Genomic DNA, 14,242 nt, shown 5'->3' with positions numbered 1-14,242 from the left:
ATGCATAGTATGCAAATGGCTACCAGACAGCCATCATAATGCATCATACAATGAGAAGAGGACAAATCAACAATTGACAATGACTAATTAATATTAAAATCTGCCACAAGCAGCAGGCGCACCTCGCAAACGGAGGGCGCCCTTACTACCAGCAAATGGGCGACAGAAAGCCAATCGGTGCCTATGCGATTCCCAATATGTGCTGGCATGATGTCGGGGCAGCATGAGTACAAGTAATTTGTTGGGTTTTTTTGCCAATGCCCGTGATGCCGCCCCCCACCACGATGCCGCCCCGGGCAACCGCCCATGTCGCCCGTATCAAAAACCGCTACTGTGCCCAGATTCTTGTTTTTACAGAGTTTTTGTAAGTTAAAAGAATGAAAATCACTTAATTGCATTTTTAACCAGATATTTATTAATTTTGATTTTTTATTATCTCAATTCAGATGACTTATTAAGCACTTAATTTATCAGAGTAAGGTTTAATAAATTAAAGTGACCATGCACAAGTTTTGTACAAAAAACATTACAGTAAAAAAAAGAAGAAAAAAAAAGAATCAAATTCACAAATAATGCTGCTTCTAACACAACAAAAATGTTAAGGTCAGGAAAATCCAGCAGTGTGTACACATTAAGAAGAAAGACTTATTCAAAGAACTGCAGGTGACGTAGAAACATTCGAGGAGATAAAAAAATACAGCATCATAAAAATTACCCCAGTAAAATTAGTAGCTTATTTTTATTTTTTTTTACATCCAACTATATAAAGTTTCACAGAAATAGCTGCACAGCAAGCAGCTGGGAATGTGGACAAAATCTACTGTGTTACAGACAAAAGCAGAAATCACAGCGCTACACATCTTAACACATGCTGGGTTACGACTACAAAGCAAACAAAGACCTTGCACCATGCATGCTGGTCTGTCAGCTTTTCAAAAAAACCCCGACAAAAATGGGGAGACAAAAGGTACGTACAAGTGTAAGGTTCATCATCCACACCCAGTACAGGGGAGGACAGATGTTAGGTTAGCACTAGTCCATACACAAGGCATTAAAAAAAAAGCATCAATCAGTGTAATAAAAAAGTCATTCAAGTCTTTACACAAAAAATGATTAGAGGGCTGTTCTATAAAAGTCCTACTTTTTGTTTAGAAGAGTACATCCTCTTTTTTAATGAGCACCTCCACCACCTGTCTCTGATAGCGGATGTCATTCAGCGCTGTTATGGCGTCCGTGTTGGGTGCACGCATGAGGGTGGGCCCGAAAATGATGGCAAGGTTTTCTGCGTTCATCAAGTTGAATTTCTCATTTTGTGTCACCCTGCAACATTTATCAAAGTTAGAAGAATACTACATACACCCTCGCAAAGGAACAGTTTCAGCAACCGCATGCAAAGGTAACATGTAAGATACACACAGTCTAATATAAAATCATATTTATACATAACACATTTAACTCTTTACATGTTTAATTTTTTTTCTACTTTCTGATAAGAAATAAAGGCAAAGGAGAGGCTGATGTTTGAAAAATGCCAATAACGTTTTAGACATTTAGTCTACCCCTCCCGCAGCAGAAGCATTACACCCTTCACTAACCCCTCTTAATTATTTTTTTACGGTTCTTTGGCTCTTGCAGAATTACCTTGGATTACTCACCTTTTTAAGTGAGCCATGAGGTACTTTAGAGTTTCAGCGTGTGGTGGTGGTAGGAGAGCAAGAGCCTCGCGGAAAGCTTCCAGCTTCTTCTCTGCGTCTGTGAGCTCTGCAAAAGACAAAGGAGCACGCCATTAGTGTAGCTAGAGCAGGCAGTCACAAATTACCGGAGGTACTTCCGGTGAAGTAAAAGTAAAACCCATTAGTTTCCATTAGGAAATCTGGTGGGGGGGGGCACTGAGTGTCCAAATGAACACTTAGTGCTCTTGACTGTATGCTTGTTGAAAGCAGCTGTACATTTTCATAGTGCTCATCGCTGTGCTGCAATGAAATAACATTGCAGCTCATACTACATTTGAATATATATTAAAAAATAGGGGGAAAAAAACATCAGCTGCAGCTACAGAACTCATATTGTACAATTATTCCAGATCAGGGATGTCAAGCTCATTTTACACTATGGGCGACATACATAAAACTCGGTCTTCTCGGAGTCGGGTTGTTTGGGAATGCAGCCCAAAGTGGGTGGTAAACTCCATCTAAGGCTAAATACCGGCAAGAGACCGATAGACGACAAGTACCGTAAGGGAAAGTTGAAAAGAACTTTGAAGCTAAATTAATACTAAATTTATTCGCTTTGGTGCAGTATCCATGGCCATGGGAGAGGTCTTTATTGGTAGGAGAAGCTGCAAAATTTGCATAAATACAGTTAAAATGTCCAAAATTTATACACTCCTTTGCATTTTCCAAAGCCAACCCAAATTGGAGTCTCCAGCAGGTTGATTCTGGGCCCCTGAGCCTTATGTTTGACACCCCTGTTGTACTTTTCACTACATTGAGTCCAGTACTCTTCAGCTCACATCTGGTACATTATATCCAGTAAAACATTTTCTGCAAAGTAAAAGATGAATAAATGCAGGTAATGTCTTCTGATGTGACTCATTTCGTGATCAAATGAAGGAAACAGCATAGAGCTTAACGACAACTGTTTGCCAGCAAAAATCAAACTGAGTGAAACAGGTGTGTTTCTGACTAATTTGTCTGGTTGTGACGTACTTGCAGCCTCGATGAACCTGGGGTAAGCGTCGAATGAGATGACAGGAACAGGCAAATCCCTGAGGTACAGTTTCAATGCACCCGTGATGATATTGATGTCTTCATAGGCATTCACTGAGATGTCTGTCTTCTCGCCATCTGTGAAGACGAGTGATGGAAAGGGGGAGACAAGGAGAAGAAAGTGAGAGTTTTCTCACTAAATATGGCTCACATCAACAATCTCACATCACAGAGTAAATTCGGGAATAAAGACAGCCATGGAGAAAAAGAAAAAAAAAGCAGTCTTGCTCAGTATTTTTGCAAAGTAGCTGCTATCATCTGCCTGGCTTGTTTTATTCTGACTTTCTCTGGGTTGCGCATGCTTTTCAGAGCAGGCCATGGCCTACTTGTGCTGGCAGACTGAACATCACAGTGCTGTGAGCTGGAATGACACTCTGTCATGGATGATCTCCCACATGCGGATCTGGCTAAGAGTTTAGCCCACTGCTGCAGGGTTTTTCTTGCAGTTAAAATTCACACTGCACTGGGCCAAGACATTTTTATTCTTACTAAGTCCACTACTGAATCCCAACACAGCAAGGATCTTTTTTTTTTTCATGGCTGTCTTTAAGGCAGGGAGAGTGCCTGGTCTGTAGCCTCCTGAGGCTGTCCTTCTCTGTCCACACACAGTGAAATATCAGGATTGGATCTTAACTACCAAAGCAGCACTAACCTTTCACAAATATGTCATTTTATAATAAAAAAGTGTTGTGCATGAGTCTCATAAACATAGGCAGGCACAAAGTGTAATTTGTGAGTTGAAAGTTGTACAAAAACATGTAAAACACACCTTTGTCAAACCTGGACTTGACCTCTTCCACTGATTCGCTGAATCCAGATATTCTGTAGAGGCCTTCTGACTTCAGTCCTTGAGGAGCAAACAGAAAATAAACAACCTTTCAGTCACTGTAAGGGCTGTCACGAGTAATGGAGAAAAATTCAGCCACATAGAATTCCATGGCTAATTTAGGAAATGCCATTAAACGGTCTTAAATATGCATAAGAAATTGAGGATAAAATGTCCACAGTGTCACACAGTGGAACAACATGGGCAGATGCAAATACTTTTCTGCATCACTGAGCAAAATAATAAAGACATAAATCAAACTTAGCTACAGACATATATTAGAGGGCAGACAATGAGGGAACCAACGAGTTTCCTACATAGTTGAATGATTTAACTGAAATGCAATCAACTAAGGCAGCAGGAAACAGAGTAATGTATTCCTCATTAAACATCTGCAATTACCAGCAGTCCCATCACTCCTCTCAAGCCCCTTCCCATTATCCACCCCGACAAAAAACAAAACAAAAACCATTAACTCAGTCAGTAATTGAATCAGATTTTTAACACTTCAACCTAAGTACTATATATTGCAGATCGCTTACTGTAAATTTAAAGGGAAGCTGTTTTACAGCGAGAAACAGAATCCTTGAACCTGAGAGCTGTCAGTTAATCAGTGTGTAGGATTACAGCTGTGGACTAACAAAAACAGCATTTATTGTGCCTGTCTTGTTATTTTCAGCTCTACTGCGTATATTTGAATCAGACAGAACACACTGAAGTTCACGAGCTCACGTTAGACTAACCTCTGGACTCGATCTCTCTTATGCACATGTCCACCACCATGGGTCGGGCTGTATTGCAAGCTTTAACTAGCGTGCTGAGGTCACAGCTGTAAACTTTCCGGATGTGTCTCAGGTCGGGTTTGCAGTTGTTTGGTACCAGAGATGAGCACTGCTTGTGGGTGTTCAAACCACAATCTACAGACACAGAAAGAGGCACACAAATGGTTAAGTTCAGGCATATCTGTAGCATTAAAGTCACCATGAAAAAGGCAATATAGCGTAATGAATGACTGCTTCTAGTTTGTTTTTATACCCAAAGCCTTTACACAGCGCTCAGCCCTGAGTTCATTTTGATTTGGCTCGCTGGTTTCATGTGTTTTTTGGCTTGCAAAGCAGTGTTAATCCCCTTGATCAATATCTGCCCCTGAAATGTCACAGGACCACTGGAGAGCTTTGGAGAGCTCTTTCTCTGCTACGCATGCCATTGGGCTCACCTTCGCTAAAGTCACCGCTAGAGGGGAGCTTGTTTAGTAGAAATGTATTAGCAATAAAAAAGGACAAACAGGACATTGACCATCCACAGAAATTTCATGTCAAAATACTCCTTTTAAAAATAGTTAGAAGAAATTGATACACCAATTTGAGGAAATATCTTTTTTTAGCCAAATTTTTCCTACTTCAGACATCGACTGGCCCTCAGTGGGTGTTTAAATAGCCAGCCCAGCAGCACATTAGTCAAGATGATAGCATACTCAACACGATGTTTTGCCATCAGTCACAAGACCCGAGGCACAGCTGTTTCAGGGCAGGATTCACCTTGTAGGGAACAGAGGTGCCCGTGGAGAGCAGATGCAGACACTGCAGCGCTGCTTTGTAACAGAGACGCATGTTGGGAATTAGACGAACACTGAAAAAGCTGTGGCCCGGAGGAGGGCCAGTCAGCACTGCTGTGTGCTCTATTCTTTTCCAAATCCAAGCTCACACACAATGGCTGTGGAAGCAGCAATTGAGGCGCTGCGGGCTATAGAAGACCTAGTTTCCCAGACTAAAATGGGGCAGCTCTTCGAGCTCTTAGATCTTCAGAGCCGTCTTCAAGTTCTATTAAAGGTTTTTTGACAATTGCCATGTGTTTTTTTTTCTTTATTTCACAAATGTGACATCTTTTGAATCTCTCAAAAGAACTGCTATGTTTTAATTTTAAATTTAAAAAAAAGCTTCTTCTGAAAGCTACATGTCTGGAAGACCTCAGATGATATTTTGATTAATATGGGCCCCTTGAGAAATTCACACTGCCTGAATTTATATGCATTGATGCTGAAATGTAATTACCTTAAGAGATGATTCTCTTAAGGACATGAGACAGGCACTATAATCGCAGAGGGGGCCTGTCATCAGACACAAGGCTGCTGAGTTCCTATTGTCCATGCGAGCTCAACGGTAGCCCTGGGTCCCAGGTGGGGTGGGTGACAAGGAGCCCAGGGGACACTGGGAAACAGGGGATGATGCTTTGGTGCACCGTCACCTCTGTCTCTGTTGCTAAGGTAATGAAGCTGCTGCTCAGTGTTTTAGAAGAGTTTCATTGGTGGCTGGGAGCTCATTTCTAATCAGCACATTATCAACATGTCTAATCAGCACAGTTACCAGTCGAAACCGGTCTCTTTCTGACTGGAAGTGAAAACAAGAAGCATTACAAGTGTTTGTTAAAGGGACTGTTTTTTCTCCCCCTACCAAGTATTTAAGTTAAATAGGGGTTGAGCTGTGTGACCTAGCTCTTAGGTTGAAGCCGGCTGAATATTAATGTGTGTGGAAACAGTGCTCCTTCCCCACACTCCCATCTCTACTCCTCATTAAAGAGACATGCCAGCTTTGTTTTCCTTCACGGGCATGATGGGATGAGGCTGGGGGGTGTACTCTGATGAGGAAATGTGGCACAACAAACACAAGCAGAGGCTGGCTTTCTGGCACCCGGCCAAAAGCAGTTCACAAAAAGAAAAGGGGGTGGGAGAACATTTTTTTTTTTTTGGTATGCAAATTCGAGCATCGTGTGAGACTTTGCTGCCCTAGATTCTGGGATCTGAGGTTGAGTCTGAAGGAATGGCAATGTATTAAAGTCGATAAAGGTTGGCTCCAAACATATGTGCCTTTATTTGGATTGTTGTTCAAAACCAGCGCATTAATAATTAATATCAGAGCTCTCGCAGATTTATGTGACACACTTTGTTTCATCAATAAAACATCAAAGACAGGCATCAGACCATATTATAGTACTATTTCGGGATGGGAGAACGAATGCTTACAATGAAATGGGAATCTCGTGTTTGAGTATGTGATAGACAACAAAGTAAATACACTGCAACTATTTCCCTCACAGTAGCAGAGCTGAATGTGTGAATGTTATTTGTCACATAAAGACTGAAAATGCTTGTAGACTATTGGTGAATATTCTTAAAATGAGCCCATAATTCATAGAAAATAAACACAGAAATCTTCCACGAAAGCAACGAGAACTGTACTGTGCGCTTTCAGGCCTACGAGACTGCAAATGTTCTTTAAAATCTTTTGGTTTTGGTCACGCTGATGAGAGAATGTGAAGACGCACTGAGGATTGTGGAGTTATGTGGAGTTATTATATTATTTAAGACTTTAGAGCAAAAAATAAGGAAGTAGATCAGAAAAAAGAAGCTTTTTACTTCATGTAACATATCTGTTACATCACAGTCATAAAGACCCCATTTCATTCTGTTACACAATTAATAATCCTTAAACTACTCAATAATCCAGCTCCAGATGCACTGAAAGCCAAGTAACCCATTTACAGCGACGCCCCACCACCAACGCAACGAAAGAAAGCTGTAAAGTAATCAAGGGGTTTATGTAATGCGACTGAGAACAAGTCATACCTGTACATTTGACCCCCTGAGCCATCAGTCCCCACATGAAGCTGGCACAGTGCTCGCACCAGTGAGGTCCCCGAAAGGTATGGACCTACAACAGAGAGGAGGACAGTGACAGATATTAGCGATGAAGTGCAATGACGAGATAGAAGGAAACAGTGGGTAGTTGCAGTGATTTCTCCAGGAGACCAGTGGGTGCTGCCACCTAAAATGACACAGTGGAGGAGGATTGTTGTTTAAACAGGCCCTCAAAATGACAATGCTTTGGCGGGTGCAGCCGTGACACTGAGTGGCAGAGGCTTTGCCATCATGGCGCAGCATGTTGTGACACCTCACGAGAGAAAAGGTGCGAGCTGTCAGGAAATAGTCTATGGAAAGACAACTTCTTGTGTAGCAGAGGAAGCCCCACGCTCCAGGAGCTAACGACAGCCTCGCCAATCAGGGAGGCCTCTGGGAAAAAGAGCAAACCACAGCTCTCCTGGCATTTTTGCATTTAGCCATTAGCAATCTTAGATAAAAAGGCTTTTGTGTAGTATTGTTAGACTGTTAGATGTGTAGAAGTGTGGAGGCAATCGTGCTATAAAATATCCAAAAACTGTAAACACAAAACACTGACATCAATCGACTGGAGTGATGTCATCCTTAGCCATGATTGCATGTTACCATACCACATCGTACTCTCAAAAGTACAATCTAATGTGGACCTTTTAATTAATTGAACACAGTAAATGTAAATGTCTGCCCAATTTAAACTGGAAAGTCTGACATTAGAAGACACAAAGTGCACGTTTCACTCATTATACTTCAAAATATTCTCTTGATTTTGATTTCGCGCGCATAGCTTTCTCCTTTATGGCTGCAGAGGCTTCAAATTCTCTAAAGGTCGAAATGTAACATTCAGCAAAACAAGAGAACAAAGCAGCAGAGAGAGATGAGTGAGCATCAGCAGTTTAAAAGCCTTGACAGTAATATATCGCTCACTGTTCTCCATCCCATTAACCAGCCAAACTAGGAGAGTGAGCCTGAGCCAAACGGGGATACTGTCCGCCACTTTTTCTGCTCTCTATTGGCCTAATCTCTCCATCTGGTGCTCAAACTAACAGCAGTGGTTCACAGACCACCCAACAGATTTTCTTTTGATTAGGGCTCACTGGACAGACCAAAACAGCTCTGTTTTTCATCCCCAGTCTCCCTGTCAGTAACCCACACCCCTCCCCTTCGATCTCCCACAAGGGAGGCTCGAGCAGCAGCCCTGTGGCCACACATGATGAAATTAAACCAAGAGATGCAACAGCTGACAAGCGTTCTTTAAGTTGACTCATGCTCACCTTAAAGTTGTGGGCTTTCTCAGATCTGGAGGGCCAGTCGCTCTCCTTCAGTGAAGCTCTGCGAACCAGTGAGGTGAGCTGCGAATAGGCGAACAGTTTAAGTGGCTGCCAAAAAGTGGCTGAAGGTTTTTGTGGCCCCATCCTCATCCCCAGGGCTGCGGCCAGAATATCCTCCTGATTGGCCTCACGCTTGGCCTTTTGCACCAGAGGCTTCTCTTCCTGGCAAACCTCATAGGACTCTCTAGATGGCATTCTGGAGCAAAAAAAGGATGAAAAAAAAAAAAACACAACCCCAGGAAAAAAAAATGGGAATAAACTCCTTGATGTTCAAACAAGATATACGTCAAATAATACTACTTTCATTTTGCCAATTAAAAAGAGACATGGCCTTTTTAAATGATATAAACAAGTCTTTAGATCATTCAAAAGAGTCCAAAAGAAAAAAAACCAAAATAAACAACAACTGTGGTCCCTTTTGAATCTCCTCACAGCAGTGAGAGTAGATGAAGTGGAGACTCTGTGATAGGAGTGCCAGCTTTTATACAAAAGAGGTGCAGCCTTGGGTGCTCATGTGGTTCTCTGGGAACATGTATGCAGATGAGCTGAGTGGCTGTGGCTAATCCTCTCCTCCCTGTGCAGAGCTGATATTCTCCCTGGAACAGAGACAGCGCACTGTTGTGTATGGATGCTGTCAGTGAGGGCAAAGAGAGGGGGAGGAGTATGGGGGTGGACCCTATAGTAGTCAGAGCAGATTAAAGGAATCCCACCAGCCAATCGCAGCACGGATGCACCAGCTTTATAGTAGCCAGTACCCCGCCCCCACACCACCATCAGATATCCAAGCAGGGGAGACTGGGTAGGACGAAATGAGAGTGGGATGATAATGAGCAATGAATGAGTCATGCGTCAGGAGTGGGCTACAGCCTGGAGAACTTGCGACAGCAGTGGGCCGTTAGAGAGGGGAGCTATTTTCAAAATCGTGTTGCTACAGAAACCGATCACGACACAAAAGCTTCAACCGTTCAACCAAAATAGGGCATCACTGTTATCGATGCATGCTATGACAGGAAGTGATGCGCAAAAGTTTTAGACAAATTCATTTTCGGATGGAAAGCTTTTCAACGAAACTTTTTTTTAAAAGTTGTATAAATAAAGCACTTCTTGAAAAATATTCTGCCTCAGTGAACTCTGTTTATACCACACACCAACCATAATGAAAAGGGACTGAAATTTCAACCCTGGCATTAGTGTGCACCATAGCGGAAGATGTGCTTTGTGTACATTTTAATGCTGCATTTCCTACATTAGATGAATACCCTTGAATTACCATTAGCTAAGCTATATATACTCTAAAAATAAACAAAAACAATACAAACATGACCCAGAAGATATCACTGCAATTGAAATAGCATAGTAACAACAGTAGCAACACTATCATATTTTGTATCACACATCTATATTCACCGTTACCAGCTTATTCCACCCCCTTACATTATGATAAAATATACAATAAAGAATTAAACAACATGTGTCTGTGCCAGGCGTGGGGGATCCAGCTGGGAGGATTTTCTTTCTTTGCTGCCTTTGTCTGACTGTTCATTTCCTTGAGGTATACACTGATGTAAGCTTGTTGTCTGCATAGAAATGAAGTATTAAATATAGCATCGTGGTGGCAATGTGAGAGAAAGGATGTGCAACCTACCTCGGTAACTCACACTGCAAGTCAAGTGCGATTATGCTCCCACGTCTCAGAATCTAATTCAGACTCGGCTGTTAAAGGGTAACATTCGCACCTTTTCCAGCTGCAGAGGAAGTGACTATACAGACTGTAGACTTCAGGAATCAATGACTGTTAAAGGCTCTTGCTGCTCCCATCTCATTGCAGAGGTATCAAAATCAGAGCATGAGCAGCAGAGGGGAGCAGGAAAGAGGCTTTGAAGATCGGCGTACTTATGTAGAATGGCATCCCAAACAGTGGTGTCTGACAGGGACAGGCTCACAACATGAAACAGAGGGCTTCCAGTGTGGCTACCCTCTCTCATGCTCAGTGAAAGTCTCTGCTCAGGAGGGTACCTGAGAGAGGATAGATAAAAGACAGTAAGAGCCTTTTATATGCACCACTTCATCCTCTCAGACCCCTAGCCCTTCAGAGGTTTTGCAGCGTAATTGCATTGCCTGCTGTTGAGTGCAGAATGAACGTCTGACATCCAGGATGTGGTTTACTTTGAACAAAGCTCTAATTGACACTGATTGATTTGCTTGTTTCCCAGACATGCCCAGAAATGGGACCCCTGAGAATGGATGCATGGATATACTCAGTATCCTCCGTGCTGTCCATCTGTGGCCAGCCTAGGCCAGAGTGCTAGGCTTCTCCACATTCGAGGTTTAAAGTGTTACTCAATCTTTCTAGATTAACAGTTTTATTCTGATTTGCCCCAGAAACTAGCAAAATCTCAAAGCCTTCACATTCTTTTTTTAAACTTAATTTCCTCACTCACTCCCTCCCACTCCCATTTGATCCATTAAGCTGTTGGTGTCGCTAAGTACTTCTGTGAGGTAAGAAAGTCGTTACGTAAGGAAAGTTTCCTCTAATGCACTGCTGACCCAACAAAACACGACGACCCATTAAGTGGACAATGGCAAGATCTGAATGTGAACTCTCACGGCTATGATTTCTTTTCTAGTCATTTGGACACTTTCATATGTTTGAAATAAATAAGGTACAGCTGCAATAATCCATCATTCAAAATCAAAGCGAATGTCAAAACACACAAAAAAGCAGAACAACCATTTACTTATATAACACCAAAAGGCTTTGAATTAATGCTGATCTACAAACCTCAATCTCAAGGAAATGTGATGATGTTATGTAATTCGAAGGTTGAAGAAGCTGGGATGTTTTAATACAGTTAGATCCATAATTTGTTGAACAAAGGCACAGTTTTTGTAGTTTTGCCTCTGTTCAACACCACGGTGGATTTTAACATTTAATTAGTGGGGTTTTACATACGTTTTAAATTAACTGTTTAGGAATTGCAGTCATTTTCATGCATACAGCCTCATCTTCAGAAGCTCAAAATTAATTGGACAATTGACTGACAAGCTGTTTCATGACCTAGTCAGGCCTGTTCCTGTGATATTTCATGACAAATGAGGAAGGCATAATATCTGAAGTCGATTCAAAGTGTTGAATTTTCATTTTGATGTGTTTCAGCCCAAAGATATCACTGTCAAAGTCTATAAGCCAGACACACCTTTATGAATGGTTTTACAACAAGCTGTAAAACCACTGGTTACACTCAAGAACATAAAAATAAGATTAGATTTTACCAGAAAACATATAAAACAGCAACATGCTCCTGAAAAAAAAGACATATGAAACCAAGATTAACTTTCATACCAGAATGATGGAAAGAGAAAAATTATGGGGAAGGAAAGAAACAGCTTGTGATTTGAAGCATAACACATTATCTGCCAAAGAGGCAAAGTTATGGTATGGGCATGCCGGCACAATCGGGTCATTAGAGTTAACTGATAATGTGAGCGTTGATAGAAGTATCAGGACGAATTCTGAAGTTTGCAAGGCTGTGCAGATTCAGCCAAATGTTCCAAAACTGAATAAATGGCACCTCACAGTCCAATCAGTTACTGAAAACAACTCTGAATGCAGAGAGACCCACACTTAGCCACTGGAGGCTGCAGCAAAGCCCTGACAGAGCATCTCAAGGAGGAAAAATAACACTTGGTATGCCAATTTTAGACTTCATTCTATACCTCATGCGAGTTTAAAAACAACCCCTCTATTTGCAATTATGTTAGTTTGCAATTCCTAAACTGTAAATCCAACTTTTCTGTAGAGCCTCTTGAATTAAAGCTGAAAATCTCCAGTTCTATTACATCTTAACTGTTTGATATAAAATCCACTGCAGTTGTGTACAGAGGCAAAACTACAAAACTGTGCCTTTGCCCAACAAATTATGGATTTACCTGTAAAATCTTAGAGTACAGGCCACTAATATCAGAACTAGGAACAGAAAACTTTCTGCAGAATTAAATGTGTGGCACAACAAGAAAGAAATTCATTGTCAGTAGTCTTGTTACTTAAGCACTGTGTAGCTATCTACAGTAAATGCATAAAATAGCGTCATGGTGGAGAAAGATTTTCACAATGTGAATCAGAAGTACCGAAAGACTGTGCATGGCTAAAGCTTCACTGCCAGGAAATACCACATATGCATAAGATGCAGCACAAATGCATGCCTTTTTTTTTTTTTTTTTGCTGGGCCTGCAAGAAACCCAGAACAAATTACACTGGCACAAATAGATTACCTGCATGTGGCTGGAACAGTCTGTGCTGTGACACTGATTTATGGTAGGCTGCTATCACATTTTGCTATTCACACTGCAAGGTCAAAACATACATGTGGCAAGCTTTAAGTGCACAGAAACAACAGTATAGAGTGCGTTACAGCATCTGTGCAATTGTCTACTTGGCTGTAATTTTACAATTTATTTATTTATTTATTTTTTAAATAGGAATCAATTTTTGCCGCGATTTAAAGGAAATTCTAGATTACAAAGGAAATCACTCCTGATGGATGCAGGAGCTCTGAGAGTAGAAGTGCAGGCTGAAAATGTCAGATATGGTGCTGAATGTCATGGTCACTCTGCTTCAGTGGCGTGGAAGAAAATCAGTGATCACACTTCTGCCGCACACAGGGACCTAACGCCAGAATAAAAACATCTTCTGTTCTGCTCTATGTTTACCTGAACTGAAAGTTATATTAAACTGTAATATCAATAGAACAAAATTAAACACATAGCACTTTATGTTAATTTATTATCAGTAGTGGGTGTCCCACAGCCAATCTAAACTCACAGCTACCGGCAGTCATCAGCAAATACTGTCATCAATCCTGTCTGGAGAAACAATTTGCTTACCTCAAACTCATCTACCCAGGAATCACCTTCTGTTACAGAGAGCGACTGGTTATTACATAGGAATGAGAAATGATTGCGAAGAATAATTAAAAGGCTTGAATCGTCCTTTATCTCTTTGTGAGGTTCTGCTGAGAGACGCCCCCACCGCCCCTGCAACATCAGTGTGAGTATGTGTTTAGAGCATGATGAATGAGTCATTGTGCTTCAGCTATTTTGGCAACAGAGTGATGATGATGGTACTAGATGAGTTAGTTAATGCCTCAAATATTCGGTGAGCTTTCAAGTGTCTTAAAAGAGAAATCCTGTGCCAGTGGAAAATCTTTAAAAAAAGAGTCATCTTCATCTACTTTTCCATCAACAAAGGATTTCATCAGTTAAAGCTTTTGGATAATTTTGTTTCTTCTTTTTAAAAAGAAAGTAGTTAGTTTCAAAATGTAAAGCTTGATAACACCCTTCGCTGTAAAATCAGAGTAGCAGGTTTGCTTACTGTTTCCTGCACAAACAATTTCCTACACCAAATTACAACACTGTGTTATACGTAAGATTCACGTTGCTAAATGCTTTTTTGCCATTTCACTGTTATTTTAGGCTTCTTGTTGTGCACAGTTAATTGCCACAAAATGTAATTGCCTGTTTTTATCCCTAAATGGATTTAAGTCGTGCTTAAATTCTGATATGAATCTGATGATCTGGTTGGATTTTCCCCACACAACCATCTCTTTTAAAGATGGTCTGAAAAAAAGAAAGGGCCTCAGTTGCGGTT

At 41.2% G+C, this 14,242-nt stretch overlaps 1 protein-coding gene across 2 annotated transcripts; it reads right to left on the bottom strand.

The window, feature by feature from the left end:
• Positions 1–466: 466 nt before the first annotated feature.
• Positions 467–13,618, bottom strand: chn1 (chimerin 1). 2 transcript variants are annotated; one of them, XM_086266756.1, is made up of 8 exons: positions 13,480–13,618; positions 8,539–8,791; positions 7,217–7,301; positions 4,338–4,511; positions 3,538–3,615; positions 2,709–2,846; positions 1,656–1,761; positions 467–1,320 (listed from the first exon to the last, which is right to left on the bottom strand). In XM_086266756.1, the coding sequence occupies exons 1-8, from the start codon at positions 13,488–13,490 to the stop codon at positions 1,149–1,151; spliced, it is 1,017 nt and encodes a 338-aa protein (XP_086122882.1). In that variant the 5' UTR covers positions 13,491–13,618; the 3' UTR covers positions 467–1,148. The 2 variants fall into 2 exon arrangements, with proteins under 2 accessions (XP_086122882.1, XP_086122883.1); XM_086266757.1 differs by lacking the exon at positions 13,480–13,618 and adding an exon at positions 10,241–13,440.
• Positions 13,619–14,242: the final 624 nt, after the last annotated feature.

The sequence above is a fragment of the Aulonocara sp. 'chitande type north' Nkhata Bay genome, linkage group LG16 (assembly GCF_057382095.1).
Source record: "Aulonocara sp. 'chitande type north' Nkhata Bay isolate Kocher_YH1m ecotype deep benthic linkage group LG16, A_spYH_male_GT1.1, whole genome shotgun sequence".
NCBI classification, from domain to species: domain Eukaryota; kingdom Metazoa; phylum Chordata; class Actinopteri; order Cichliformes; family Cichlidae; genus Aulonocara; species Aulonocara sp. 'chitande type north' Nkhata Bay.
The sequence above is the reverse complement of the archived record's forward strand: the minus strand, read 5'-3'. Positions and strand labels throughout refer to the sequence as shown.

Bases quoted from the DNA above. Each gene is read 5' to 3' on its own strand.
- chn1 (XM_086266756.1), bottom strand. The intron at 7,302-8,538 runs GTGAGCATGAGT...TCTCTGTTGTAG, and splicing joins AGAAAGCCCACAACTTTAAG to GTCCATACCTTTCGGGGACC. The intron at 1,321-1,655 runs GTGAGTAATCCA...TAAATGTTGCAG, and splicing joins CTCATGGCTCACTTAAAAAG to GGTGACACAAAATGAGAAAT.